Genomic DNA, 27,803 nt, shown 5'->3' with positions numbered 1-27,803 from the left:
TCATATTAGCAGTCATTATCGCAAACTCCGCCCAGGCACCACGTCAAAGACCGCCCCAGAGTCAAACAAACGAGCGCACCCTGTTATCACACTGACTGATTGTCGGCGAATGAGATAAACAAAGAGCCGGTGACTTTTCAAGAAAACAGACAACGCTCGTCAAGCTCCTCGGAAACATGGACAGTGGTAAGTTGAGTGGCACTTTGTGCTGCTTCAGTCCCGGTGTTTGGGGTCTCCGGCCGGCTGAGTGCGCTCTGTATCTGACGGCTGGAGGATGACAGCTGACGGAGCTAACAGGCTAAAGTTAGCATTCATTGCGTTAGCATTGCCTGCCTGCTAGCATGACTTTGCCGTCGTTTTCTCTCTGCAGGGCTGACACTTCGTCAGCGTGGTATCGATATCCGGACTTTTTTGAAGAGCAGGCAGCTAACACACCTTTTTACTCGGCGGCTAAAAGCTGCTGTCAGCTACAGGAACTGGAAATGTTAGCCTGGGTAGCTAAGCTCATCGAGAAGGGAACTGGAATTGCGAGAAACTGTCAAAACTATTTCAAGTGATTCATTTAAGAGGGGGTTTCCTTTTGAGCTGAAATGTTAACACTTGTAGTCGGGTTTCAACACGTTTTTAGTAGACTGTAACAGTGATTAATGCTGTCGAAGTTAAACTGTAGCCACCTAAGATTGTTTCAATTTCAATTTCAACTAATTAACTTAATGTTTCACAACACTTTTTTTTGGTTTTCTTTTGAATAAGTTTTGGCTTCGGTCAGATGGCTATGCGTAAGACTCATGTTAACGAATGCTTCTCTTACATAGAGGAAATACTTCTATTTTATTTCTAATGTAAACATTTAAAAAGGGACCGTGTTAGCTAGTGCCATGGTATTTTGATCTTTGGACTGTGTCAGCCAGTGTCTACTCAGCCTCCAAAGTTAGGTTTCATGCCAGCTGTTTTTCAGCCCCTTGCACAGTGATAGACACTATAAAGTGTTATCTAATATAAAGCCAGTTGTGTAACCAGTGGTGTGTAAATTTGCAAGTCACCCTGAGTACCTGTGCTTGACCCCTTTCCATAAAAAAACCACTGTGGTGTCTGTCCTCCCCATTCATGCCCTCACTTGTTGAATAACAGCCTGATCAACTAACTCACCCTTCATTTAAGCTCAGTGTTTCCAACATATTTACTTTGACATTATGCTCTTCTTATGTTTGTATAGAGTTTGAAGCTGTCGGCTATCACTCTGTTTCAGATTGAAGGTTCACCTCTTACTATTTTCCCTTCATTGTCTATCCATACTCATCATGTCAACACAACACTCTGTGCAGGCCTGCTTCTGCTTTTTGTCCTCTTAGGAAGACATGACCGTTAATGAAGTTTGACGCTGTCGTAATCAAAGGCCGTCAGTGCATTTCAGTCTTGTGTCAATGGAAAATAACAGCATGGAGCTGAGAGAGAGGGGTCGAACTCTAGGCAGCATGCATGACTAGGCAATGTCCCTCTCAATGTTTAATTGCTCTGCACTATTATTTGACGGAATTACAAACTACACGCTAGTGCCAGTTTGATTCTGTCAAAGTGTGTGTGTTTGTGTGTGTGTACCCCTCCTTCCCCTGTCCAGTGGGACCAGACAAGCCTTCCAGTGTGTTCCCTCTCCCAGATGGAGCCAGATGAGCCATACTGCGATCAGCCCTCGGCTCCCTAGGGCCACTTATAGTACTACTAGAAACTGAGAATCCTTGTTTTCCTCCTTGTTTGCTATGACTTTTCTCTCCTTTCCAAGTCTGTCCTTATATTATTTATCAGAGCTCTAATCTTAATTGTGTTCAATATCCTTAACAGTCTATTATCCACTATAGTCTCTGCATGGATGGTGGAAAAACAAAGCACCAGACAGTTGTTGTATTCAATAAAGGATGTGCTGTTGGTTTATGACTATTGATTGGGCATTTTCCAGGCATTACTATGACATCTGAGTGCGTGAGTGCTCATAAATCAGATCCTAAGTGGGAAGTGTATATACCTAAAGTGCACAGATGGGTCATGGGTATTGGGACAGTAGGAAATTCCTCTTAGTTATAGTCAGAAGTCAGGCTCTGTCTAGCTGTGAAAGTCTCCTCATTACAAGGTAACTTTATTTGCACTTCTCTTCCCTCCATTCTCTCAACATTCACTCTTTACCTCTCTCTTCCTGCTCCTCCAGGTCTGAGTCAGGAGAAGGTAGCCACCTTTATGAAGCGGCTGCGGGCCGAGCCACGCTACCTGCTGGCCCAGAATGTGTCAACGTGCATCGACCCGCTGGAGGTTTGTCTGCACCGGCAGACTGTCCAGGATACTGTGCACATCTTCCAGCACTCTATCCCCACAGAGGGCAAGCCCGTCACCAACCAGAAAAACTCAGGTAGGACATAACATAGTAAAGTAATATTGATAATTACAAGCATACCTTCAATGGGAAAAGGAAATGCTTCCTATTAGCAATGTCCAATCCTTTGGATCAACACACACCAATGACTGAGATAATGCAGTTAGTGAATGTGCATATTTGTGCTTGCAGCAACATTTGCAGAGCACAAACAATTGATATCTAGCACACATTAGAAAGTTAATGCATTTCTGAAGTAAATGGCTTAGAACTGACATTTACACATCTTCATACATTTGTGCTGTAGTTAGTCTACCTTTTTATAAAATAAAACACAAGTTGGAAAGTTTTGTTGAATGTTTTGTTTTTTTTCATGAATACTATTTTTTCTTAAACCTTTCTAGACCTCAAGTGTGCATCACAAATGGTGGATATGTATGCTGTTACATTTGTTGTAGGCATTTGTGTGGCAAAGTGATGCAAAAGTGATTTGTGGTCGTGACTGTCCTGGACAGATTTGAGCAACTATCACATAAGTTTGCAGCTTTTATTTTTGTGTTGAAAAGAATGTAATGCATACTGTGTGTTTTTTAAAAAAAAAAAAAAAAAAAAACACTTCTGGTGAGATGTGGTGCTGCAGCTGCCTTAAGCATGTAGCTACTACACCTCACTCCCTGTTTGCACATCTTTGTCAGCTTCATTTGTTTTTTATCACAGTCAAAGTTTGGATTGCATGAAGTTGGGAGGTCTCTTTTAACTTGGATCAACTAAATCAGATACCTGGTGGATTGTAAATTTCCCACTGAAATCACCAAATGGCTATTTATTCTTGTATTTGTTCTGTTTGTTTCTTTCTTTATTATTACGCCACTTAAACCCTAAATTTGACCCTCTAAACATGCTCAAAAACTCACCAAATATGGCACGCATATCAGGTCTGGTGAAAAATTTGATAAAATGTAAAAATTAACCCCCAGAGTGCCAAAATGTGCTTGAGAGCGCCACCTATGTAACAAATATGGCCGCCACGGACTGTAGGAATGTCGTAGAGAGATCCGAACCAAAACTCAATTATTCGTCTCATCAAGACCTACAAATCATATGCTGACACCCCTGACCGAAATCCAACAGGAAGTCTGCAATACACACATGAAAGTACGACTTTTCCCCAATTTTGGACCTCGAACAAATGCTTTCTCCTCCGAGGGCGTTAATGGTATCGGCTTCAAACTTTAATAGGTGACTTATGACACTGTGCTGAACAAAAGTTGTTAAAAACTTTGTAATAACTCGGAACGGTTTAGATTTTATAAGCCCTGAAAGTCGCAGTGCCACATCACACCTTACAGTGTAAACCAATGGGGAGGCAATCTCTGGGCATGGACTTTGTGTCAAACTGATGCTTCTGGCGTCTAAACTATAAGTCTGACCACTTTCAAACCTGTATCAATGGATTCGTGATGATGTTTAATGTAAGAGTTGGCCAAAGTCATGGGATTTATGAGGATATTTCACAAGGAGAGTACTCTGAAATCCTGTTCTCCAACTGCTCCGGGTGATGTCACTCCCTCAGTGCTGTGACACATGACGTAATACACACTCATTATCAAATCACAGGAGGAGCAAGAAAAGACTTTAAAACTCACACTCAAATATCTCCAAAACAGTAAAAGATAGAAAACACATGTAAATTCAAGATTTGTAGGTCAACGTCTCGTAACTCATTTAAAGTTCAAATGAAGTTTGTATCTAAAACTATGTGGAAGCAGTAAATGTTCAAAAAGGTTGGGTTTGCTCACACTCTCCATTCAAATATATGAGTATTTTTCTGTGTCCAGCTGTAGTTACTTATTGTCTCTACACACCTGACAGTACACATGTCAATCAAACTTTGACCAGGTCATGTGGGTTAAAATAGACTTGGTGAAAATTAGGAAATTAATTTGTTTTACACACAAACTCATCAAGAGTTTTCAGTTTACTAATTGAAATTCAAGTGAATGGGCCCAAAACTTGCATAATTTTGATGCCACAGGTGTGAGCAAGACAGACATGTCTCACCCTGCAGAAAATTCTCATCCTCACACCGTTGAGATTTGATGCTTCGCCATGACAGAGGAAGTTGCTATAACTTTATTGTAAATGCTCCAGTCTGCACCAAACTTTACATGTTTGATAAGAGTCCCGGCCTGAACACGTCTACATGACAATATTCCATCAGTGATGCAGACTGGCTGTATAGCGCCCCCTACGAAATTTCAGTGAAGCAGCAACAGCAGCATTCAAAACAGTGGACAAAGGAAGTGATGTTTATCTCCTTCTTGCATTGTCTGAAAACAGCCCGAGTCTGAAGACATCTACATGCCCGTGACAGAAGCCCTTTGATTGCGTCACGGCCTGACGTATGCGGAGACGCAAGGGCCCGTTCAACGCTGCTTGCAGCTTTAATTTAATAAAGAAATCCCTCTGCGTTGCAATAAAGTCTGTCATTGACAACACATTATATGATCTATGGTTGCTGTTTTCTGGCTGAGACGTTGTTTTGCTTTGCGGAACCCGATGCCTCACATCTACGATGACTGGTGGACCACTCATCATGTGTTGGTAGATATATTGTAGGTTACTAAGTTTAGTCTTAAGTCTCTAAAATAGATTTAAAGTCTAAAAAAAAAAAAAAAAATCTAAAGATGGAAGAATCTTGAACACAACCCATGCTGACCATGTTTAAAGTAGACCATAAGTTTGTAACTGATAAATGCACTTATCCTCCCTTCCAGACCACCATTGGTTTCCGCTTTTGAGGTTTAGGAGTTAGAATTAAATATGTAATGATTCCTGTGAGCTTGTGACTTGCTGCCTATCAGAACAACTAAGCTTAGAGCACAAGAGGCACTACTGATGCACGTACAAAAACACCTTAACTGTGATTCCTTTCTAACCTGCATATTTCTTCTTTTTACACCAGGGAGATGTTGGATCTTCTCGTGCCTCAACGTCATGCGACTTCCCTTCATGAAGAAGTTTAACATAGAGGAGTTTGAGTTCAGTCAGTCCTATCTCTTTTTCTGGGACAAGGTAAGACATGTGTTTCACTGCTTAGAGGCTCAGACTACTTTATATATGACTTTATTAGTTATTAGTGCTGTAGTATTTTGGTAGATGATTGTTTTTGTTGTTTTGCAGTCAGGACACCGCGTGTGTGGGTGTGTGTACACATGTGCTTTGCTACTACTATACAGTCATTGTACAACTAAAACCCTCTTTTGTGTGTTGTGGTCAATGCTCTTCCAGGGTCGACGTCACAGTGACACCGCTCTAAATATCTCTCTCTCTCTCTCTCTCTATCTCTCTCTGGCCTCATGTTTTTTTGTTTTTTTTTTCCCACGTTGATGTCACAGTGACACCGCTCTAAATGTCTCTCTCTGGCCTCTCTCTCCCACATGTTTAAACGCGTGGTTGCGGTTCCACTGAATAGGCCTGTGTTTGTGACAAGTGCCAGCCAGGGACTAAAATTGATTGTAATGTTGGTTCTAAGTAAGGAAGCAGTAAATGTCGAGCTCTAAGAATATCCCCGTCCCCCTCTGAGCCAGTGTGTTATTACATTACATCAGAGGCTGAAGATTTTGCTTTCAAAGCTGTGTTAATAGTGTCCATTAAGATAGCTGCAGATTGCATTTGCTTTCACCAAGGCCAAATAATTAAAGGCTTTACAAGGCCTGCCTGACCTGGTCTCATTTATTTTTGATTGCGTTAGGATTTTAAAAGGTAAAACAGTGACTCTTGGATGTTTTTGGTTTCATGTCTCAGTCATGTCTCAAGTCATTATATTTATGACTTAAGTCTTGAGTGTACATGTCTTCATTATATACAATTATGTGACATTATTAGATGGTGCAGCACCTCTCAGTCCATCTCTCTCTTTATTTACTCATCATGTCTCTGTCCTGTTTTGTTCTCTTTTTCTGCAGGTTGAGCGTTGCTACTACTTCCTTCAGGCCTGTGTGGAGACGGCGCAGAGGAAGGAGCCAGTGGACGGACGCCTGGTCCAGTTCCTGCTCTCCAATCCGACCAATGACGGAGGACAGTGGGACATGCTGGTCAACCTTATTGGTTAGTTCTGATCATGACACATAGTCACAGTAACAAGAAGTTCATGGAGAATAATTGACCAACACTTATCACCCATCATTTATGGGTAATGTTTCAAGTTTGGAAAAGGGAACTGTACTGTACTATAAATACGTTAATCTTCAAACATAAAAACTTTGGTTCCATGGAACAAAAATGTTATCTGACTGGATTTGACTGGTTTTATACTGTCCTCTCTTCAGAAAAGTATGGCGTCATTCCAAAGAAATGCTTTCCAGAGTCACACAGCTCAGAGGCCTCACGCAGAATGAATGACATCCTCAATCATAAGGTGCGTTCACAACTAATGCAGTCAAGCTCACGTAAGGCTCACATCAGTACCCATCAGTAAGTCGTGTAATCGATGAGGAAGCGCTGACCGGTGTTTCTGTCTCACTGTGTGTTACAGCTGAGAGAATACTGCCTAAGACTGAGGAACATGGTGGCCAGCGACGCTACTCAGGCTGAACTCTCTGATGCTATGGACGCCATGATAGAGGAGGTGAGAGCACATACACCCTTTCCTGTAAAATATTTCCACTGCAGGAACCAGGGAACCGAGAAACTTTTGAGGAACTTGGGAGCTTTATTCGCATTTTGACTGGAGGAAAGAGGGACTAAAGTTAGTTCCTGAAGGATAGTTCCACGTTCCCAAAAAAAAAAAAAAAAAAATCCCCCAGCAGAGCTGACCATTGCAGATTGGTCAGACACAAACGCTGTGGCAACTATAATTTTGCAAAACAAGGAAGCACTGGGGGCACTAGTATCAGTATAAGCGACATTTCTTGTTTGTTTTTTGGCATCGATGAGAGAAATAAACCTTTTCTGATTCTGCAGTTTCATGATGATTATGTACTAAAGCAGAAATAAATACCCATAAAACACTCAGCAGATCATTGCTACTTTAGAAACTGGCGTTCTGAAGTTTTCAGTCTTTTTCCAACTCTGTATGTCTCCTTTTCATCTGTTCATCACATCCAGTCATCAGTCTCTCTCCTGTAAATCCAAACAACGTGTGTAAACTCCATTTCAAATACTATCATCATTTTCTTTAATCCTTCATGAATCTAAATCGTTTAATCTTAACTGTTCTTCAAATGTAGTGGAAACAATAACAGGAATATGCAAAGAGACTTTTAGTTGCTAGTTAAGTTCCTGAGTTGAGTTCTTCTGATTCTATAGTTTCTGGAGCTTTATGGTCCAAAAAGTGGAATATATTATCTAATATGTGGATAATAGAGACTCAGTCCTCCCTGTTTCATTACCTACAGCATGTGCTGCAGTAAAGCATGGTCTGATTAGATAATTATATAATATGATGATAGAGCATTCATTTTATAGACACACTGGTACATGCAGACTTGTGTGTGTGTGTGTGCATACATATTGAATAAATGTAAAATCTTTATAGCGTACACATTGCTTAACTTTGTGACATTGTTCCATTGTGACCAGAAGATGGTGCTGTCAAATAATACTTAACTGACAGTAGAAACATAGTCTGTATGAAGGGATAGCTCAAAGCAGTAAAAGCATGTCATCAGTTTTTAGAGTTGAGCTTGGGAGAAGGTGAGGGTTATGGACTGGAGGTTCAGGTTAAAACTGTACTGTAGTGATGCTTTATTGATTTTATTTTTTTAATGACATCTGATAGGTAAGTGTCAACATTACACAATTCATATAGGAGGGATACGGTTTAAGTTTTCTTGATCATTAAAAATCTGTAGAAATTTCTCATTCAAATAGTGTCACTTAAGGTTTTATACATACACCATTAGGATTTCATGTAAGAATTATGTCATTAAACAGGTACATTAAAGGCACAAGTGGCACACAAGTGGTACAGAGACATGCCAACCATGTGTGTTTTAACCCATTCAGTACTGGCACATGTGGTACAGGGAGATAAAAATCTTGTTCATAGAACCAAACACTTGTTCATGTTCGTGATACGTCCATTAAACAGCTAAAACATTACACAGCAACAAACATATCTTATGGGCTAATGTTACATGTCAATGAATGTTTTTACAAGTATTTCTTTTAATGATACATTGTCTGGTACACACTCTTGACAATATTTTGGTAACAGTGTGAGACGCTTTAATCCACCTATTTATATGTGTGCATGTAGATTCGTGTGTCTCACGTGTGCCACGTCATTTCTAGACTACAGTGTGTGTGTGTGTGTGTGTGCGTAAAAGCAACATATTTTAAAAAAAGTCACATGCACACTGCACCAGATGTCACAAGATAGTAATCTTGTTTATGGAAAAGTCTATTACAAAGCATCTGACACTGGATAGTGACGATAAATTCACCACCAAAACACAAATAAAAGGTGAACAACAAACACTTGCGTAACGTAACACGTGTTACTATGTGTGCAGCGCTCATACGAGGCTTATTCCCGCTTCCTGTGTGCGTGTGTGTGTATGTGAGCGTGAATGTACAGTATGTGGGGCCAGTCAGTCAATCAGTCCCCCATTGAGATAATAGCACACAGTACAGGGGACTGGTTAAGCAGCCTTTGTTGTCAGCTGTTTGGTTGTATTGTGCTGCTGGCTGGTTGCTTGTTTAAACAGTGGTCTGTATCTCAGAGCACCCCCATGGACGCCCAGCCATCACCACACACACACACACACACACACACACACACACACACACACACACACACACACACACACACACACATGTTGTGCAACAGCAAAGACTGCTCCCACTGCACTGCACGTCAGGGCGGGTGGCTGAGGGTTGTCGGTGTGTTTGTTTGTCCACCTGGAAGTGGTTTGTTTTGTGAAACACCACTCTGTCACGGCCAGTGATGATGGAGGATGCGGTCATGTCAAAAGAACAACCAGAGTGAAGAGAGACAAATAGTTCAAGGATATTATCACAAGTGCATTTGACAAACGTAGTTCTAAAAGTCTCAATACAAAAAGTGAGATATTTTACCTGATTATTGAATCCCAGTTATGGAAAACTGCACATCAAATTAAGGTTTTAGTTTAACCTTCTCATGCTTTTGACCCTTTTATGACCCCAGCAGTGAAAGAATTGTCAGGTTTTCACATGCATGTAAATAGAGTATAATTTGTATTCTGTTTTCAAAAGTAAGATCTAGTTGAATATTATATAAAAGATACATATGTCAAAGCTATTCATGGTTCAAAATGCACAATATGTTTGTGGACTCTGTCTGGACTTTGTATTTTAAAATGAGCTAAATGATGTTATAAATAATCAATGAATTATTACAGTAATAATATATCTGATATAAATAAATTATTACAGATGTATCAGGTACATATTGCGATTGATTTGATATTAGAAGCACACAGGTGTGAATTTTCTCATGCACTAAGCATCACAATTGCATTCAATATCTCTAATGAGACTCAACTGACAACTAGACATGTTGTAATATTGCGATGAATTGTAAAATAATGGTATTTGTATTGTCTGAAATTACCACAATAATTATTGTTTATTGAAAATAGTTTTATAATATTTTTTTTATAATTTTTCTGTGAAGTAAAACATATTTTGGTCACAGTGTCCTTAAAGCAAAAGGATCTGTATGCTTTTCATTGTAAACCTAATATGTTTTGACATTTTCACAGTTAAAATAAGCAATTTGAAGATTTGTCTCAATTGAACAAATACCCAATAAAATAGTTGACAGTGAAAATATTCCCTTCTTGTACACAGTGTCACCAAAGCCCCATCTACTCTACTCTATTCTACTGTGATGCACACTTGACAGGTGAAAAGGATATGATGATATGGATTTCATTTGTTAGCATCTTAACTTTTACATTTTGGAGCTTCTCTCCACCACATCAATTTTAAAAGCACATCATTAAATTCATCAAATTTACTGTCCAAAAACACATGTGTAAGTGAAAACTAGGAACTGCCAGAAGTATTTATTTAAACTATTACACTGACAAAGCTGTGTGGTCCCAAACCATCGACATGACAAGTTGTTGTGGTCTAGAGTTTGATTCGCCTCCAGCTTCAACAGCACTGTTGGTGGACAGTCAACGGATTATTAGCTCTGCAAATTAGGATTGATGTTAGAAACTTGGCTAATCCAGATGACTGATATCTTATCAGGCTTGCCAGCCAATCAATGACGACAGCATCCGTCATGAACTCACACAGGACAGGCTAAAAGATTGTCCGCCAGGTGTTGCATTTGTTATGACATTGCAGTATTATGACTTTTCTTTTTTTTTTAAGCAGAGCACGTTTAGGAATTATTTATGTAGTTTACAAACTGTGTACACAACTGCTTCATTGCTGTCCATGTGTGCATGCTCACATGTGCAAAAACTGTGTTTGTGGACATGACTTGTGTGTGTGTGTACATAGACTTACGTAGTTCTTGGACTCTTACATATGGGTATAGTAGTGTTTCCCCCTAATGTTCACGTGGGTTTGCATCTATGCGAGCACATGTGTTTCTCAGGATCAAAGTGCTGTGTCAGTCCTACTTTGGTGTGTGTTGAGGTGATGCTGTCCACCCTCCCTACGTGGCGGCTGTGATCGTGCCCTGGTCTTCATCACACCGGCCCTACACACACACCCATGACAAGCAACCGGGGTTAGCGTCTCTGCTTCCACTTACTGTACGACGTGGGGTGCGCTTGATTTAAACGGATCCCTTTGCGTGTCAAGAATCTATTCTTTTTGTTAACACCGGTCAGGCACATTAGTTAAAACCAAGCACATCTCATTTATCTGAAAACTTGCGCAACAGCAGCTTGCACCTGCAGTAACAACGGACGCACTAGTCCAGTGCACGAGGACAGTTGGTCTTTATAGAGGCTGTTAGGATGACAGTATCCATACGCTGCATTATTGAGGCAGAGAGGATTAGTTTAAGTTTCAAAGCCAGTCTCTCTCTTTCATGATGTATCTGGTGTGTTTCCCTGCTCCTCCACTCTCACTTACATAGACAAGTAGGCAACACATGCACACACAAAAAAAAAAAAGGGACGTTCCCTGCTAACTGTACATGCACATACAGTACTTTACACACATGCACACGTACACAGATGGTATCCCTCACGCCACAACTGTACCCCCGCCATGCTCCATTGCGTCATGGAATCAGGAAACACCATGTGCGGCTCTTGGCTCTGAGCACGTAGAGTGATCCTTAAGACAAGTCTAATTTATGAGACAGCCATCAACTCGCAGAGAGTCTTTGTTGCTGCAGCGCGTTGGCTCGGCGCTGTCGGCTATTAGCTCAGCCGACGTGTTGTTCGGTGTGTGTGTGTGACTTCCTGTATATGTGTCGCTGTCAGGGGCCGTAACGATAGCCTCGCCAGTTGTGAGTCGTCCACTCAGATTTTCTTGAATTGCTTCGCACCATTGTTAGAAATTTTAACAATGACCACATGTGTTGCATGTTTACAAGACATGGAAGTTTAATCAAAACCTAGCTCATTTTTATCCAAACTGTTTGCATGGTGTCATTTGCTTACACTCACAAGTCCAGCTTCTAGACAATAGTTATAAATTCACTTCAGAGTAGCAATGAGGCGCATGTTTTATCTCAGTTTGGCATCAAACTGGGTGAGAGCCAGCTTCAAACTCTAATCAAGTCTCAAGTGCCTTGCTCACATTATTCACAGGTTCAAATCATTTAGATTAAAAATACATGCTTTTTTATATATTTTTTACAGCAAAAAATATTTTTATACATCTAATGCTCTAATTTAATCATCAAATATTCATACAATAAATGTACAAAATATAAGGGATGTTTACTTCACAAGAAGATTAGGTAAAAGCCATTATTTGGTAATTATTTATTTATTAAATCTGTGAAACAAGATAGTCAGTCAGTGACAGGTGCACAAATCGCTGCACTGGACTAAGAATGAACACTTTCCACTGCAACACAAGACAACAAAGAGCAAGTTGTTGTTTTTAATTTTCTTCTGTCAGGCAAAAATAAAGGGAGAGCTTACAGAAGCTATATATTTCCCTCATATTTGAGTTGAGAGATAAGATTTAACAATGCTGTTAATGCAACACGCGTGAGCAAATACGTAAATTCACTTACTTTCTGGAAGGCTTTTCCTGTGCAGCAGCTTCATGAAGTGTCAGTTTAATCCAAAATTTAAAAGTGGGTATAAATTTAAATTCAGACATATTTTTACACCAGTGAACTTTCTTTAAGAAAGAACAAATGTTTTTTGTTTACCTTCCCTTGTCCAGGTACTGTATACTGTGTTGCGTTGACATTGGTTTGGCCTTCTTACTGTATGTGTTAGTCTCACTCCTAACTCCAGGTGATTTGTTTGTTTGGGTTGCGTAAAACAAATAAACCTGCAGAGGGATGCCAGCCGGTCAACACTGGAACACAGATGCTATCAAACATTAGCCGCAGTTAGCCTCAATAGCGTGCAGTCAGTCAGCTTATTGTTTATAGCAAGACACGCAAACTTGCTGTGTCACAGAATTGAGACAGACCTGAGGTGGACCTTCTGCTAGAGACTGATGAACTGTAGAAAAAGCTGCCTGTTAACAAGACCCATCAGAATCACTTCCACTGTAACAGCTGGATCCTGAAACCCAGTGGGAGTTCGAATGTTTAGAATATTAGGATGTGAATGTGATGGCCTTTGAAGTTATAATCCAAACATGAATTCAATTCTGCAGATTTTATGAATAACGCCTGTGGTTGTGAGGAAGGAAGTGAAGTCTGCCGTGAGGACATAGGTCCAAATCATTTGTAATTCCCTGAATGTATGATCAGTATCCATCGAAAATCATTTTATTGACACTGGAGGAGTTTTTTGAGTGTTGAATTTAAAAAAATATATTTTGTCGAGCAAATTTAATGCAAACTGGGAAGATCATGAAATGAATCTATCTGAGGAGTATTACATTCAGATACGTTTACCAAATAAAACCAGCAAACAGACCATTTAAATCTGTCAAGTGCGCTGTGGTTATTTTTATTATTTTACTATTCCTCTCACCTTTTCCTCTCTGTCACTCATGTATATCGGTCATCAAGGCGGCAGGTGTTTCAATATTGATCCTGCCTTGATGTCACCGCGGCTGTTTATCCTCTGACTGAGGTCTCTCTGTCCGCCCAGCCTTTTCCTTCGCACCTACTTTATTTGCCTTACCAGGCGAGGATGAGTGGGCGCGGGGCTGAACTGGCAGAAAGAGAGAACGCTTACAGTATGTCTCAGTGGCATCTGAAAGGAGAACTGTAAAGTTAGTGAAAAGGTTTTTAAAGTTACAGGCACAGTAGAGTTATTCTTGGAAGGAGGAGACAAAAAAAGAGGGATGAAGAGAGAGGGCGGGGGGGTCAAGGGGTGACAGAGATGTCTTGTCAAGGTGCCGAGGGCATCTGGACAAACACGGACCAGACAAGGAGATGGACACCTTGGCATGCAGTCTTGCCCACAAAGCAGTCTAAACAAAGCAGTTGAATCAGGAGGAAGGTGGTTTGGAGGGGGGAGGGGGGGGGGGGGGGGGGGGGGGGGGGGGGGGGGGGGTTGAGGGGTTGAACAGATTCCTTTTGTTGATTCGCCGCATTTGTGTATTTTTGTGTGCGTCTGTACTTTTGTGACTCTTACCCATCTCTGTGATGACGAAGGGGATTGTTTGTTTGTGTAAACCAAGCCTGAAGTTACTGTATGCATACTGAATTTTGTGTGTTTGTCTCTGTGTGGGAATAGCGGGCTCAGAGGGCTCTGTGTCTACTATCCTGAAAGCAAGAATGTCATCTTTATTTATGTGCATTTAATATGCGTTGACTAAGCATTGGAAACTGCTGCTATTTTTCTCTAGAAGCCCTTTGCTGATGCAGGCCAGGCCAAAAATAATCCCTCTGTTACTTCTATAATCAGCTAGAGTTGAATTTGTCTGGATATCAATAGAAAGTCAATAAAAAAAATAAGTCTAGTGTAAATTTATCCTTCGTGACATCCGTAGTTGAAACAGCGAGAGTGTGATGTATCACCATTCATCCACAGACTCAGAACAACACTCTACGCTGTAGAGCCACTGTATACGTGGGTTTTTCAAACCAATGTATCACTGTCTAGTCCCACTTCTTTTATCTACCACCAACAATGGACTGCGCTGCATCTTAATTTCTCAGGCCCTCCTTAATCTAATTAATTGATAGGAAAAGCATCTGGGAGAGGAGAGCAGAGGATGGGAGAGGTGAAAAGCATCAGGGGGGAAATTCCTGAGATAGCTATATCAGAGGTTAGAAGGGCCAGATTGACAGACAGCCCAGTCCAAACAACCCGATTTAGCCCACAGGAACTCGGTCTGAACTTCAGCACCGCAGGAAGACACACATGGAGGGGGACGGAAGGGGTGGGGGGGTGCAAATGGGGAAATGGAGGGGAGGGAAAGCACTGTATAGAGAGGAAAGAGGGAAAATGTAGGGAAAGTTGGACGGAATGAGAGAGGCCCAGGCAGTGATCGACCAGTATGCAGAGACAGACCTGGGGTTGTCATGCCCTGTGAACATGAAATATGATTTGAATGCAGATTTGTTTGGTGTGAAACGCAGATTTGTAATATTTGCATTTTAAATCAGAGTACAGTTTTGTAAGGAAATTGATATTCAAACTGTGTGTGTTCTGTGCAGGTGTTCCGGGTGGCCAGCGTTTGTCTAGGCAGCCCTCCGGAGACCATCTCCTGGGAGTACAGGGACAAGGACAAGACCTTCCATCGCATGGGACCTATCACCCCCCAGGAGTTCTACAGGGAGCACGTCAAACCCCTATACAACATTCAGGACAAAGTATGTGGGCCCTTACAGAGTTGCCATTTTACTACCTCCATTTTCGACTCCCTGTGGGAAGCTGTACAGTGTCTGAACTTGTACGGTAACTCTCTTTATCCTCAGATCTGCCTTGTGAACGACCCTCGACCCCAGAACCCTTACGGGAAGCTGTACAGTGTTGAGTTCCTGGGTAACATGGTTGCGGGCCGTAACACTCTGTACAACAATCAGCCCATCCAACTGCTTAAAAAGGCTGCGGCTGAGTCCATCAAGGATGGAGAAGTAAGTCGGGATGAACAGGAGTAACTGTAGACACAAGTGTGTGTGACCTTCAAATCTGAACATGGCTACTGTTTTTCTTCTAGGCGGTGTGGTTTGGTTGTGATGTCGGCAAACATTTCCATGGCAAGCTGGGCATTAATGACATGAATGTGTGAGTATTACTCAGAGGCGCCTAGTGTGTGTGCAGTTAGTGCTGGGTGTGAAAATCCTGAAAATAATTGAAGTGTTGAGGTAGTTCTACATGGTTTGTCGGATTTTATATACATTTCTCAGTGATTGATCGTTTTGGCATCATGCAGATGCCAAAAAATGTGTCTTCCTGATTTCCCAAAAGGTTTAAAATAACAAAACATAGTCAAAATTGTATTTGAATCTAGTCTGTTACTCTCTTGGCCCAGATATTAGTACCAATAAATGTAGCATTACTACATGATTGCTTTAGTTTAGCAGGGTCATAGATGCAGTAAATGATCAGGTTTCTATTATGATTTTAATGTGTCAATAAACTTCAGGAGAGGTGTGTTTTCTGTGGAAGTAGCGGTTGGTTTGTTTTAAATAAATTATTTAATTTCTACTATGAGGAGAAAGCAACCATGAATGCAACAACATTCTGCACACTGAATATTAAAGGTACCCTGTAGAGTTTTCTTGTTAACAAGCAAAAATTTCTGTTTCTCACCAAAACGCATGATGTACTGTATATCTTTGATGCTTAATGCCGAGTTCACACAACACGTTTGTAGCCCTGATTTTGCACTCACTGACAGTTTTTAGAGAACTGTTCAATGGCACAATCTGAGAGACTCCCCGATGCATCACAGACACCCAAAAGATATCAATCAGGCTAAATATCTGGACCTGTCGGGGAGTCCAAGTCCTGCAGTGTGAAAAGTGTTGTGACTGGTAATGAGGGCGGCGAGGAACTACAGTCAATGAGAGTGCATGACACGGGGTGAAGGGACCTGTAACACGACAACATCTACAAGCATGGCTACAAGAAAAGTTCTGCAGTCTGATTGGCCCCAAGAAATGGAGGAAAATTTAGAAAAAGAAAGAAATTTAAACAACTCGTTTTTTGCAGACATCCATTTTTGGAAGAAAAAATCCTGTCTCGAGCATGGGTCATTTCCCGTGTCACTTCTCGTGGGTTTTTTCGTGACCAGACAGACTATCGTGGATTCCTCTTGGGGAAAGATCTTGTAATGTGTGACCCCCTGTCATCAATCAGTCGTATAGTGTGCAAACCATAGCTGTCTGATGACTTTAAAGTGTGTGCTTGGCATAACAAACATGATGAGTGAGTTCTCTTCCTCATAAAATATTTGCAAAGCATATTTTTAATATTTCGAAACCTTTAATGTTTACATCCATGTTTCTTGGTGCATTATACTACAAAACATTAGAAGACGTGGACCATAGCTCCAAAGAGCTACTAGTGATCAAAAACTCCACATTCTAAGTGTTTTTTTTTTTATCAGATGAACGTGATCTGCAGCACAACACTTGTATTGGCTAGATTCTCCAAACAGATCAGATACTCAACCTCACAAAGCTGAAATGTTTGATCACGCTGAACACCATCAAACCCAAAATCCATCTAAATATATAATAACTATCTAAAAATCAATATTTGTGAATGTGAATGTTGTATCCCAGGCTTGTTTGTGCTGCGTCTTATAGCAGGGTTCACATAACAAAGCCCAGACCTCGTCTGCCTCCATGAGGTGTCAGTCTCTCCACAGGGGAAAAGTTGCTCATCTTTGCCCTTCAGGTGCAGCAGCATATGTGTCTGAGTCGCTGGCGCCAGGCTTAAATTTGCCCACTGAACCAAACCAGCATGGTGCCAAATGTCTGGTACCAGAACTGTTGAAGCTCATCTTCCAGACAGATCTCTTCGTGTGCTAGTAGATTATAATTGGAATGAGGCTGAGGCTGAATGGAGCCTAATTTCTACAGTCAGGCTCAAGAAATGAATCGAAAGCTGTTTTTGGCTCATGCAGAATACCAGGCTTAGAAAGATTTTGCTTTTGGCTTTTTATGGTCATCGCACGTCTTCCCCTGCTTCTACCAAAAAGATATTTGAACCTTATCCTGTGATTGTTGGGATATAATATGGACAATTACCCATCAAGTCATCAAAACAATATTGTATTTGCCTTTTCTCTTGAAATTATGTAGGTGAAATCAGAGGCAGAGTTTGCTATCAGAGGAGGTCGTGTAATGTGATTTTTTTTTTTTTGTGTGTGTGTGTGTGTGTGTGTCTACATGTGTGCGCGTGCAGGTTCAACCATGAGCTCGTGTTCGGAGTTTCAGTGAAGAATCTTTCTAAGGCAGAGAGACTGATATACGGAGACTCTCTCATGACCCACGCCATGATCCTCACTGCCGTCACAGACAAGGTACGCATACACAACAGGTGTAAACTCATGCAAAATATACAGCATATACACACACAGACCAACAAGAATACACACATGCAGAGTTTCCCAGGGTTTATTGCATCAAAGTCTTACTGCTTGTTTACGCTGCTTTAATCGGCTGCAGTTCTTCACAGTGCTGTCAGTTTCCCCCCTTGTAAGTAACCCCAGCTGTCAGGACACTTTTCTTTCCTCTGGTCTCTGCTTCTCACTTTTATCTCTCCATCATCTACTCTCTCTCTCTCTCTGTCAGGATGGGAAAGAAGGCTATGAGAAGTGGCGGGTGGAAAACTCCTGGGGCGATGACCGTGGGAACAAAGGTAACCTAAGAGACACTTCACACATAATTACGCTATTCCTATTTTTTGCCCTTGGATTTAATCTGTGATGAATTAACAGGGAATGATTTTAGTTCAGATTTAAGGGATATTTCTACATCAGGACAACGTGGATATGTTAGTCAGTTAAATGTCAAGTCACGGCTGAATTGTATTGTATAATGCAGCTTCCACCTGTCACTTAAGTTGGCTGTAAACATCTAAAATAATTTCTTTCACCTGGATCTAGTCCCAAATACATATATATTCTTTTGCACCGGAGTCTTCCTGTGTCCCCATCTTTCTTTCACATCTTTCTCACACCACAGTGTCCCCTTATAAATCGTCATCTTCCTGTTTGTGTCTATTGAATTAACAGGATTAAACTGAGACCCCCGCATTGCTGCTTTATGAACTCATAATTGGCCATGTCCTGTTTCATGAAGACACACAGACACACACACACACAGGCGCAGCGCCCCTGTTGTGTTTTTTTGAGCTCAGTGCCTCTGGGTCTAGTTGTATAAACATGGTTATAGAATGAGCTAAATCTTAGACTGGTGTATAACTCCATAGATAAAACACACAATAGTTTATGCTGACTGGGAACTTTTGAACCTGACAGTTTAGTTTTAGTGTTCAGCTTACTGAGTTGTTTTTTTTGCTTTGTTCAACCACAAATTCAAAATGAATTTAAAGGGGACCTATTATGCTCATTTCCAGCTTTATATTTTTATTCCAGGACTCCACTAGAGTAGCTTTGCATAATTCACAATTCAAAAAAACTCCTTATTTATCTTATACTGGCCCCTTATTTCAGCCTCTGTCTCTAACAGGCAGTCTTAGCTCCTGCTCCCACTCTGTTCTGATTGGCCAGCTTTCTGGAAGCCTGCCAAGGAGCAGCTATATCAGAGTTGTGTTAAGTTACTGTCGATGAAAACCCAACTTTGCCCACTTTACTGCTTCATATTAAAAGCTTTTAAATGATTAAATAACAGGAGACTTTTATTATGAAGAATATACTGGAAAGGAAACATGTTCCTCACCGAATTAGCAGAGCTTCATTAGTGGCACTAAAAACCGGTTGACACAACAAGACATGGAGATATTTGGAGCTCTTTGTTCAGCGGATCAGTTATAAGTAATGCAGGGAGGAATAGTACAAGCAGAAATGGCCACAGTGATGATGATGTCTGATAAAGAGCTGCAGATGACCAGCACAACTCCAACAGGTAAACACTCACAGCGAGCCAGCTCGACTTGAGTCATGGCTCGGCGTGACTACCCCCCAAAAAATGTCATCATGTTTGTGGAGCAGAGCAGTGAACTCACACAATGTGCGTGCAGCAGATGACTATATAAAGAAATCCATCATGAGCCGACGTCAGCTCGGGCTGAAAGTTGGAAAAAAAACTGAGCGTTCAGAGCAATCTGAAGCCGTTGCTTTTTGCTCACAGGGATAACTTCTACATACATTTACCTCATTGTTTTACCTCATGTGGGAAAATGTAGATGTTTGTCACTAAGTAAGGTCAGTCTGTCTTCATCCAATAAGCCCCTACATCACAGCAGGTATGTCACAGCACTGCCCCAGACATTACAGTCTGCTGCTGTTATTCCCTCTATCTTTTCATCTCTGTTTCTCATCTATCTCTGACCCCTTCTCCTCTCTCCTCTCCATCTCTGGGCTTCGACATTCCACTGCAAATTATAGGAGAGTATTTCAGGTCAGTCATGCATCGTCTGGCAACACACACATACAGTACAGTATATACACACACACACAGAGAGATACACACACACACATACTCACAATATTTTCTTGAACCCACAAACCGTAGTGACTGTTGGGAAAACATGTGAAAACCCCTCAGTCAAATCAAATGTATTTCACGCATATCTTATTCCATAAACACCAGCAGATGGGGAAGGCCAAGGCCTCCAGCCTGTCCGCAGCCAAATTAATAAAGTTTTTGAGAACAAAAGTTTGAGAGAAGTGGAGTTCACTTGGGAATCCGGGGGCTTTGTTTGTTGACAAAGGCTGAGGGTAAAAAAGAGAAGACAGAGCATGCAGGAGTCAGGGGAGAGCTGAAATAGAGTTGGAGACACACTACAGGTAGAATCAGTTAGAAAAAAAGGAAAAACAAATGCAAGTAGATGTAGAGATGATTTTGGAAAGATGATAAAGGAGAAATTGGAACAAGAGTGGTTGTAGCCTAGGAGCGGAGGGAGCAAGTGGATTGTGTTTATAAGGTTTGCAAAAGCTTAACGTCTCCCTTAAGGCCTTTTAATATTCTCCCTAACCCTGAAGAAGTCTCTTGTGAAAGGTTTAACTTTCTGTTTCCTCCATATTTAAGCCGCTGTTATGACTCCGCTCACTCCACAGCTCATACTTGTACACCGTTTTGGGCAAATGTTTGGCAATACACACAGGTTTTTATTCTCAATTAGACAGGATGTTAGCCTGAGGTGGACTCCGTCACGAGTTCTGTTTGAGCCCTGACTGAGTTTGACAATGCGGAGGGAGAAACTATTATTTCCTACCGATATGATTTGTTTTTAAGTAAATACAAGGAAATGAAGTCAGTGTGGATGGAAGGATTTCCTTGGTAGTGGACACAACAGAGTCTTGGGAAGAGAAGCTTCATTAGTTTTAAAGTATGCTTCTAATCCGCTGCCACTATTTTGCACCCAAACCACAATTATCTGTCCCTTCACCTCATTTCATAGTCCTGTTATGAAATGAAAAATGCTTTTTCTGAGGTCTTACCACAACTCTGCGGGTGTACTGTTCCCCATCTATTCTTAAATACCAAATTAAAAATGTTGTTTTTCTTTTCTGTAAAATGTCAAAACTATTTCACAAATGTATCTTGTCCTCTAATCATAGATCCAGCCAACATCTTCCTAATCTAAATCATATAGCTCAAATCAAGCGCCTCTTAATGTAGTCACTTCTGGTATTTTAGAGAGAGATTTCAGATCTTCGTGGTCCGTGACTCGGTCACGGTCCCGTGTTGCGGATTTCTGCTGAAGTCGGAAAACAAGATGGCTGCTCCACAGCCGTGTAGCCTACAGTTCATCCATCCTCTCTGAGAGAGGACAGTCAGCCTATCCCTAAAAACAAATAATGACACCCAGCATTCTCTCTCACACACCACCATGCCACCCAACACGCAGGTTCCAGGAAACTCACATCAACACACACACGGATACCGCAGTGAGAACCAGGCAGCGTGCCATCTAAGATTTGCGTACTTGGAAGAACACACATACACACCATCACCATCACCAATACATTGTTTTGAACTGTGTCACATTTTTGCGGTTACCCTGACGTCTTCGATAAGTCAACTTGACAGTGGGAGGGATGCTCTCATTTGCTCAACTCCGAACACGTGGGGAAGGAAAAGAAGAGACGGAATGAGAGGTGGCATCAGGGGAACAGAAGAGTAAAATAAATCGAATTCGCTCTAAGATCCGGCTGCTAAACCGAGGCATAACAATCTCCTCCAGCTCTCATCCAGTTTCCCATATGTGTCAGTTCAGTCGTGGATTTGAGCTGCTTTGGTTTCGCATAGCTTTCAGACTTGTTATTTACGTAAAAGAAACACGCACAGACATCTTTAATTTTAATTAATCATTTCAGCATGGGGCTGCATCGTCATCCAAAAAGACATTAGGTTATCCCAACATGTCTCCTGTCAGTGTAAGTTCAAGGTACGCTTTCATAACCAGCCCACATTTGGCCACATTGACCTTGTATTGCTACACACACACACACAGGGAGAGAGAGGCAGACATTGTTTCATTTTATCAGGGTGGGCGTGCAGAAGTGATAGCAGAAGATGAATGTATACTGCACTGTAGGGTGGGGAGTGTGAACCATGAGGGGTGGGGGTCCGTCTTCTCCTCCACCCTTCTGCCTGTTGAAATAATAGTTTAGTGATAAAGGGCACTAAAAAGGAATTAAAACATGTGCACGGTCAAATTATGACTTCTTTGTCAAATAATTGTTAGCAGCACTCCCTATGCCTCCCCTTCAATGAAAGAGGAGTAACAATAATCGGTTTCATTAGTGACATGTTTTCTTAAATCAAGTATTTTTTTTCCATGAGAATGTGTTGTGATTCTGCTGACAGGTTGACTTTGGCCAATGACTCATTTTTTGAGAGTGTAATACTGTGTAACAAAGAGACATTCCTGTTCCTGTTTATTTAACATATTGATAATGTTCTATTTACAGGTCCAAAACTGTTTAGTTGGGTGTTTTTTCTTTATTAAATTCCATTTCAATACTATTATAAAAGTACTCAAAGTATGTATGAATTAGGGGAGACAATCATGTTTAAGTGCCAATGAATGATGGTTGTGAATCAAAGCTGCACCAACAGTGTAAGAAGTGTGTGGAAGAGTGAAATATGTGTGAATATTACTGTGAAACAAAATCGCGAACATTTTGAAGGCCAGAAGAGAGAGGTAGACGCCTGGAGCGGGCCCAGCTTATTTAAGCCTGGAAGTGGCCTGAAGGGTGTCACCACAGTAGAATCATGAGCATGGATGTGATGGTGGACATGACACCACCAGTCAGCCTTGATGCTTATTTGTCCCAGTAGCCAGCTGTGGTACGCAACTAAGAAATCCCCCGTGGCTGAAAAAGCACTTTCCCAGTATTAAAAAAACGTCTGTAAAACTGTTGACAGAACACCACCAACTGCAAATAAGGCCAATTGTTACTCTTTGTATTGTGAATTTTTATAGCATGAAGGTTTTATATTTGTTCAAGTTATTTTTTGTTGTTGTACGTGATGTCATTCCAATGTAAAGTCTGTTGGGGCTAAAGAGAGGAACACTTTCTGAGGGAACTGATTACACGCATTTCCTAAATTCACCATGAACTCATCCGGAGTCCCACTCACCTGTTATTTATGGTTAAAGGAATAGTTTGACATTTTGGGAAATATGCTTATTAGCTTTCTTGCAGAGAGTTAGATGAGAAGATCAACACCACTCATGCCTGTATGGTAAATATGAAGCTGGAGCCAGTTAGCTTAGCTTAGCTTAGCATAAAAACTGGAAAATGATGTTGATATTCTCATCTAAGTCTCAGCAAATAACCATAATTCACAGAGTGTCACACTATTCCTTTAACATATGGACTCTCTATAGACTATGCCTTGTTCATGTCTGGTGTACGGACGTGTCACTTATCATCAGAATAAGCTTCCCGTCATCCTCTAAGAAGCTTATTTAGGTGACAAAACGCTAAAACCACCAGATTGTGATCTGGCGTTTACCAATGTAGTGCAAGGTTATACTTGCCCTGAATTTCATTGATAGCAGTGGTGTGGAGTGTATATACAGATTTACACAGCTGATTGGTTGTCTGTGTCTGTCTCTGTAGGTTACCTGATCATGACGGACGACTGGTTCTCCGAGTATGTGTATGAGGTGGTGGTAGACAAGAAGTTCCTCTCCTCTGATGTCCTGGCGGTGATGCAACAGGAGCCCGTCGTTCTTCCAGCCTGGGACCCGATGGGAGCCCTGGCGTAACTATGGAAATCCAGGTTTTAGCCCCAACCTCTGGTCTATTTGACTCCGCCCTATTCCTCGGCTGCTTTTACCTCTCCAATATCTTCCTCACACCTCCTTCCAAAACAGCCTGTTCTTCTAGACAAAATAATAAAGATTTTGTTTTCTTTTTTACTGGACTGCGTGTGTGTTTCGTCTATCTTTTATTTCTTCCAAAGAGCGGAGGATTACACCACCACAGCTTTTTGTATGTCTGTTTTTTGTCTTGGATTGTTTATTGCATCATAAACACCCTTTTCAGTTTGACACAAGGCGGCAAAGATTTAAGAGTGTAGCTACAATCTGAGCTGTGGACATGGGTTGACAAATACTGTGAGAGGCAGTCAACACTGCTGTTTAAAGCCACTTACCCACCTGTGTGATCCACTATATTTCTGTATTTTTTTTTTGCTCTTTCACCAAGCTAACCTCTCAGGCAGGAGCAGAACAGCAGTATGTACAATTCAGACATCTAAGAATAACACTTAAAGAATTTTCAATAACACACAATCTCTCCATCACTTCCTTTCTTTGCAAACAGCACAAAGTCAACCAGACTAGCACAGTAGGTGTGCATGCATACACGTATTTGTTTTCATATCTTCTGTCTGTATCCCCCTGATTGGCTATCTAGGAATGCTAAAAGCAGGAAAGGGTCATACTTCAACAATACTCGCTCATTTCTACACAGAACAGCTACATTGTGGTGCCAGGTGAAAATCTTAGAACTTCCTGCACAGACTCTGCAATTATTCCTCGGTGACGTTCCAACTCTTCCTGTTTTAAAACACTCCTGTCAAGGTAAGGTTTGACCTCTGACCTCACAGCAGTTGGTCTGTCAGCTGAATTATTGCGGCTCATCCTCTGCAGTGTGGACATGATAGCTGAAGGTGGATGGGATGGGAGGCCATGCAATCTTTGTGGTATCTCAATCTTTCTTGTCCTGTCGTGCTGAACTATGTGCTAGAGATGAATTAGCATTAGAATAATCCTTAAAAAATATGGAAACACTGAGGTTAAGCCTACTGTATTAAATTGTATGTCCTCCTACCCATCAACCTTCATTTTTTCCAACTTCTTTTCTCAACTTTTCCTCAACTTATTACCTCCTCTGTCCTGTTCTGTGCCTGGCACTCGGTTTTTAGCCTTTATCTGCAGCTTACCTTCTCTTAAATATATATATATATATAAATATCTTCTATGCTCTCCCAGATTTCCTCCATTTTTCCTCCATCCACATACCTACAAAATCCGTGTAGATGGATTTGTGCTACTCTTTTCAGTAGATACAAACTTAAGCCAGAGATTTTGACATATATGTTACACTGACAGTAACGTAGTTTTGGAAAAAAATGTACTTGCTACAGAAGACAGATGGATAGTGTTGTTAGATTTAACTGCTGACTGTTAGTAAGTTGATCGATAACACGCCTACAAGTTTCTTCCCTAGAAATTTTCCGTCAGAGGAAGGGCATTTTCTTATCTGGGTTTGATTAAGGGGAGAGTGCACGTTGTAAATTTTAGCTGGTAAATCCCTGATTTCACAATATGCACAAGAAGAAATGGGAGATGATTTCTTATTGTAGTATTTCACCTTTATCTTTCTAAATTTGTGGTGTAAAGGTGTAGATTGATTAATTTACAGGTTTCTATAAAAGTTATTACAAAAACCACAATTACAATTGACATGAAAAGGCTGCACAAACAGTTAAATGCTCACTGTTACTACTACTGGTTTCAGAGAAAGAAATTTAAATGTAAACCAGATGTGCTGAATAAACAGAGCAGGTAAAACATTACAAAAAGGTGATCCTAATTGGATAAAAATTATATTAGGTGTGAAATAAAAGACCTGGAACTTATTTACCCTAAACTCAGATGATTGGCAGGCAGTGTGAGTAGCCAGTGCACAGCATGACCTCCAAGCAGTTAGTCACCTCCGAATGAAAAGAATCTATGAACATGTGTTGGGCCTCGAGGTGAAACTTAGGATAAGACTGTGCTTTCCCATTTTAAGCATCCTTTTCTTATTTACATATAATTTTTAGGGTATTTCTAGACTCTGTCCTATGTTATGTTTTCTCAGTCTTGCACAGACTACTATTCTGTCTGACTTGGTCCACACATGGTGAAGAGCTGCATTAATTGAATTCAACATGAAGGTTACAAATAACATCTATTTTTTGTTTTCATTTGGAACAGCAATTCTTTCCCATCTGTGGTTGGCAGCCGGTACTGGAATGCATCTAAGTATATTTAATCAAGTACTTAAGTAATTTGGGATGCTTGTACTTCACTTGGGCTTTTATCTACTCCACCACATGTCAGAGGGAGATGTACTTTTCACTCCACCACACTTATTTGACAGCTACTTTGCAGCGATAGATTTGACATAGGTAGAACAGATGTAATTAATGAATCGTTAAAATTACATCAACTATACAGTAAAAGTCAAGCAGCCTATTACTAATCTACTAGCCTGTAATAAAAAAAAGTAACAAGCATTTTTCTCTAAGTGAGTACTTTCACCTGTGATTGATTGATTTTGCTGATAATACTTAAATACTCCACCACAGCTCATAAATTGCAGCTAACTTTCAAATGAAAGTTTGGTTTTTCTTGTTCAGGAAAGACTAACATACAGTAATTTACAGTGTAATTCACCCATGAAATGATTGCAATCGGTCAATAAATCTTTTTGCTCAGTAACAATAAAAGCTAATGGTTTTTTAAGTGTAACGCAACACTGGGCAGTCACTTTCAGCAACTGTAACAGGTGTGCGCATTTAACCTAATTAGCTGTGGACATCAGGCAGCCAATCAGGACAGAGGAAGCTTCAGTACAATTAAACAGCTTATGTTATATCTCCTGAAAATCAGTTACTCACTTATACAAGACACAGCAGATGAAACACTCAACTCCAATGATTTCCTGATGATAAATCAAGGTTAGTATGTCCCCAGCACATTATATTTAACATTATAATGTTTGTTATCATGTCAATGGCAAGCTACAAGATGTTAATGCACAAAAACAGTTTGTTTTGTATTATAAAAAGTTACTGAATTCCTCAACAGTATCTGAATTAGCAGTTAGCACTTCAGTTGGAAGTTAATTTGTTAAAAGCAGATTGCTCTCCAATGGTCAGGCCATAACCAGCTTTATTTTACATGAAAAATTTTGCATAAAATCACAAAAAGACCATTTAAAAAAAAACAAACAATAACATATAAATACAATATTTCAAGTATAGTGCTTGTGCAGTATCTTAAATTTCTACTTGTTGGCCCTACTATTAAAACATGAAAAGTAGAAGCAGAAACAGCCACAGTGCATTGATTGAAAGAGCTACAGGTTGCATATTGTACTTTCTTATCTACTACATTTATTTGACAGCTTTAGTTACTTTTCAGATGTCTATGAGTTGTTAACAGCTCCACCAAATAGTGATTTTTCCCTCTAAACTTCTCACATCTCAACATTTCACCAAAAATCAAAGATTAGAGAAAAAGTCCAAAAACTGAAAAGATTAGTGTATCAGAACTTTGTTTTTTCTTCTTTCCTCTCCCATTAATCATCTGATGACCCCTCCGATTTTTTTGGTGACCCTTTGGAGGGGCCAGGCCCCTAGGTTGGGAACCACTGGACTAAACTAGCTAACTGTATATAAAGTAGTTCAAACTAGCTCCACCTCCAGCAGCTACAACAGTAACATGCTGCCTACACACTGATGCTTCAGTATTAATAATCTAATGATGTCATGTATAAAAATATATCAGTCAGAGGGATCAAACCACTACTTTTACTGCAATACTTTAACTACATCAAGTTGATAATATTTATGTACTTAAGTAGGATTTTTCATGCAGGTCTTTTACTGAACTTAGGCTGCCCTCTTTTATATCTCTTACATCTCTTCTCTCTGAAACACACACACACAATGAAGGCT

General features: G+C 40.6%; 1 protein-coding gene across 1 annotated transcript; it reads left to right on the top strand.

Moving 5' to 3' along the window:
* The first annotated feature begins 31 nt into the window (after positions 1-31).
* On the top strand, positions 32-23,993 carry blmh (bleomycin hydrolase). Its single transcript, XM_067594165.1, has 12 exons — positions 32-186; positions 2,201-2,398; positions 5,328-5,437; positions 6,331-6,472; positions 6,694-6,782; positions 6,900-6,992; positions 15,129-15,284; positions 15,390-15,548; positions 15,632-15,699; positions 17,830-17,947; positions 18,219-18,285; positions 23,687-23,993. Exons 1-12 carry the CDS (start codon positions 177-179, stop codon positions 23,833-23,835), a joined length of 1,359 nt encoding a protein of 452 aa, XP_067450266.1. The 5' UTR covers positions 32-176; the 3' UTR covers positions 23,836-23,993.
* Positions 23,994-27,803: the final 3,810 nt, after the last annotated feature.

This window comes from Thunnus thynnus, chromosome 7 (genome assembly GCF_963924715.1).
Source record: "Thunnus thynnus chromosome 7, fThuThy2.1, whole genome shotgun sequence".
NCBI classification, from domain to species: domain Eukaryota; kingdom Metazoa; phylum Chordata; class Actinopteri; order Scombriformes; family Scombridae; genus Thunnus; species Thunnus thynnus.
The sequence above is the reverse complement of the archived record's forward strand: the minus strand, read 5'-3'. Positions and strand labels throughout refer to the sequence as shown.

What these genes read in the sequence shown, in the direction of transcription:
- blmh (XM_067594165.1), top strand. An exon ending in CATGCTGGTCAACCTTATTG is followed by an intron (nt 6,473 to 6,693) that starts GTTAGTTCTGAT and finishes TCCTCTCTTCAG; the next exon opens with AAAAGTATGGCGTCATTCCA. An exon ending in AGTCCATCAAGGATGGAGAA is followed by an intron (nt 15,549 to 15,631) that starts GTAAGTCGGGAT and finishes TTTTTCTTCTAG; the next exon opens with GCGGTGTGGTTTGGTTGTGA.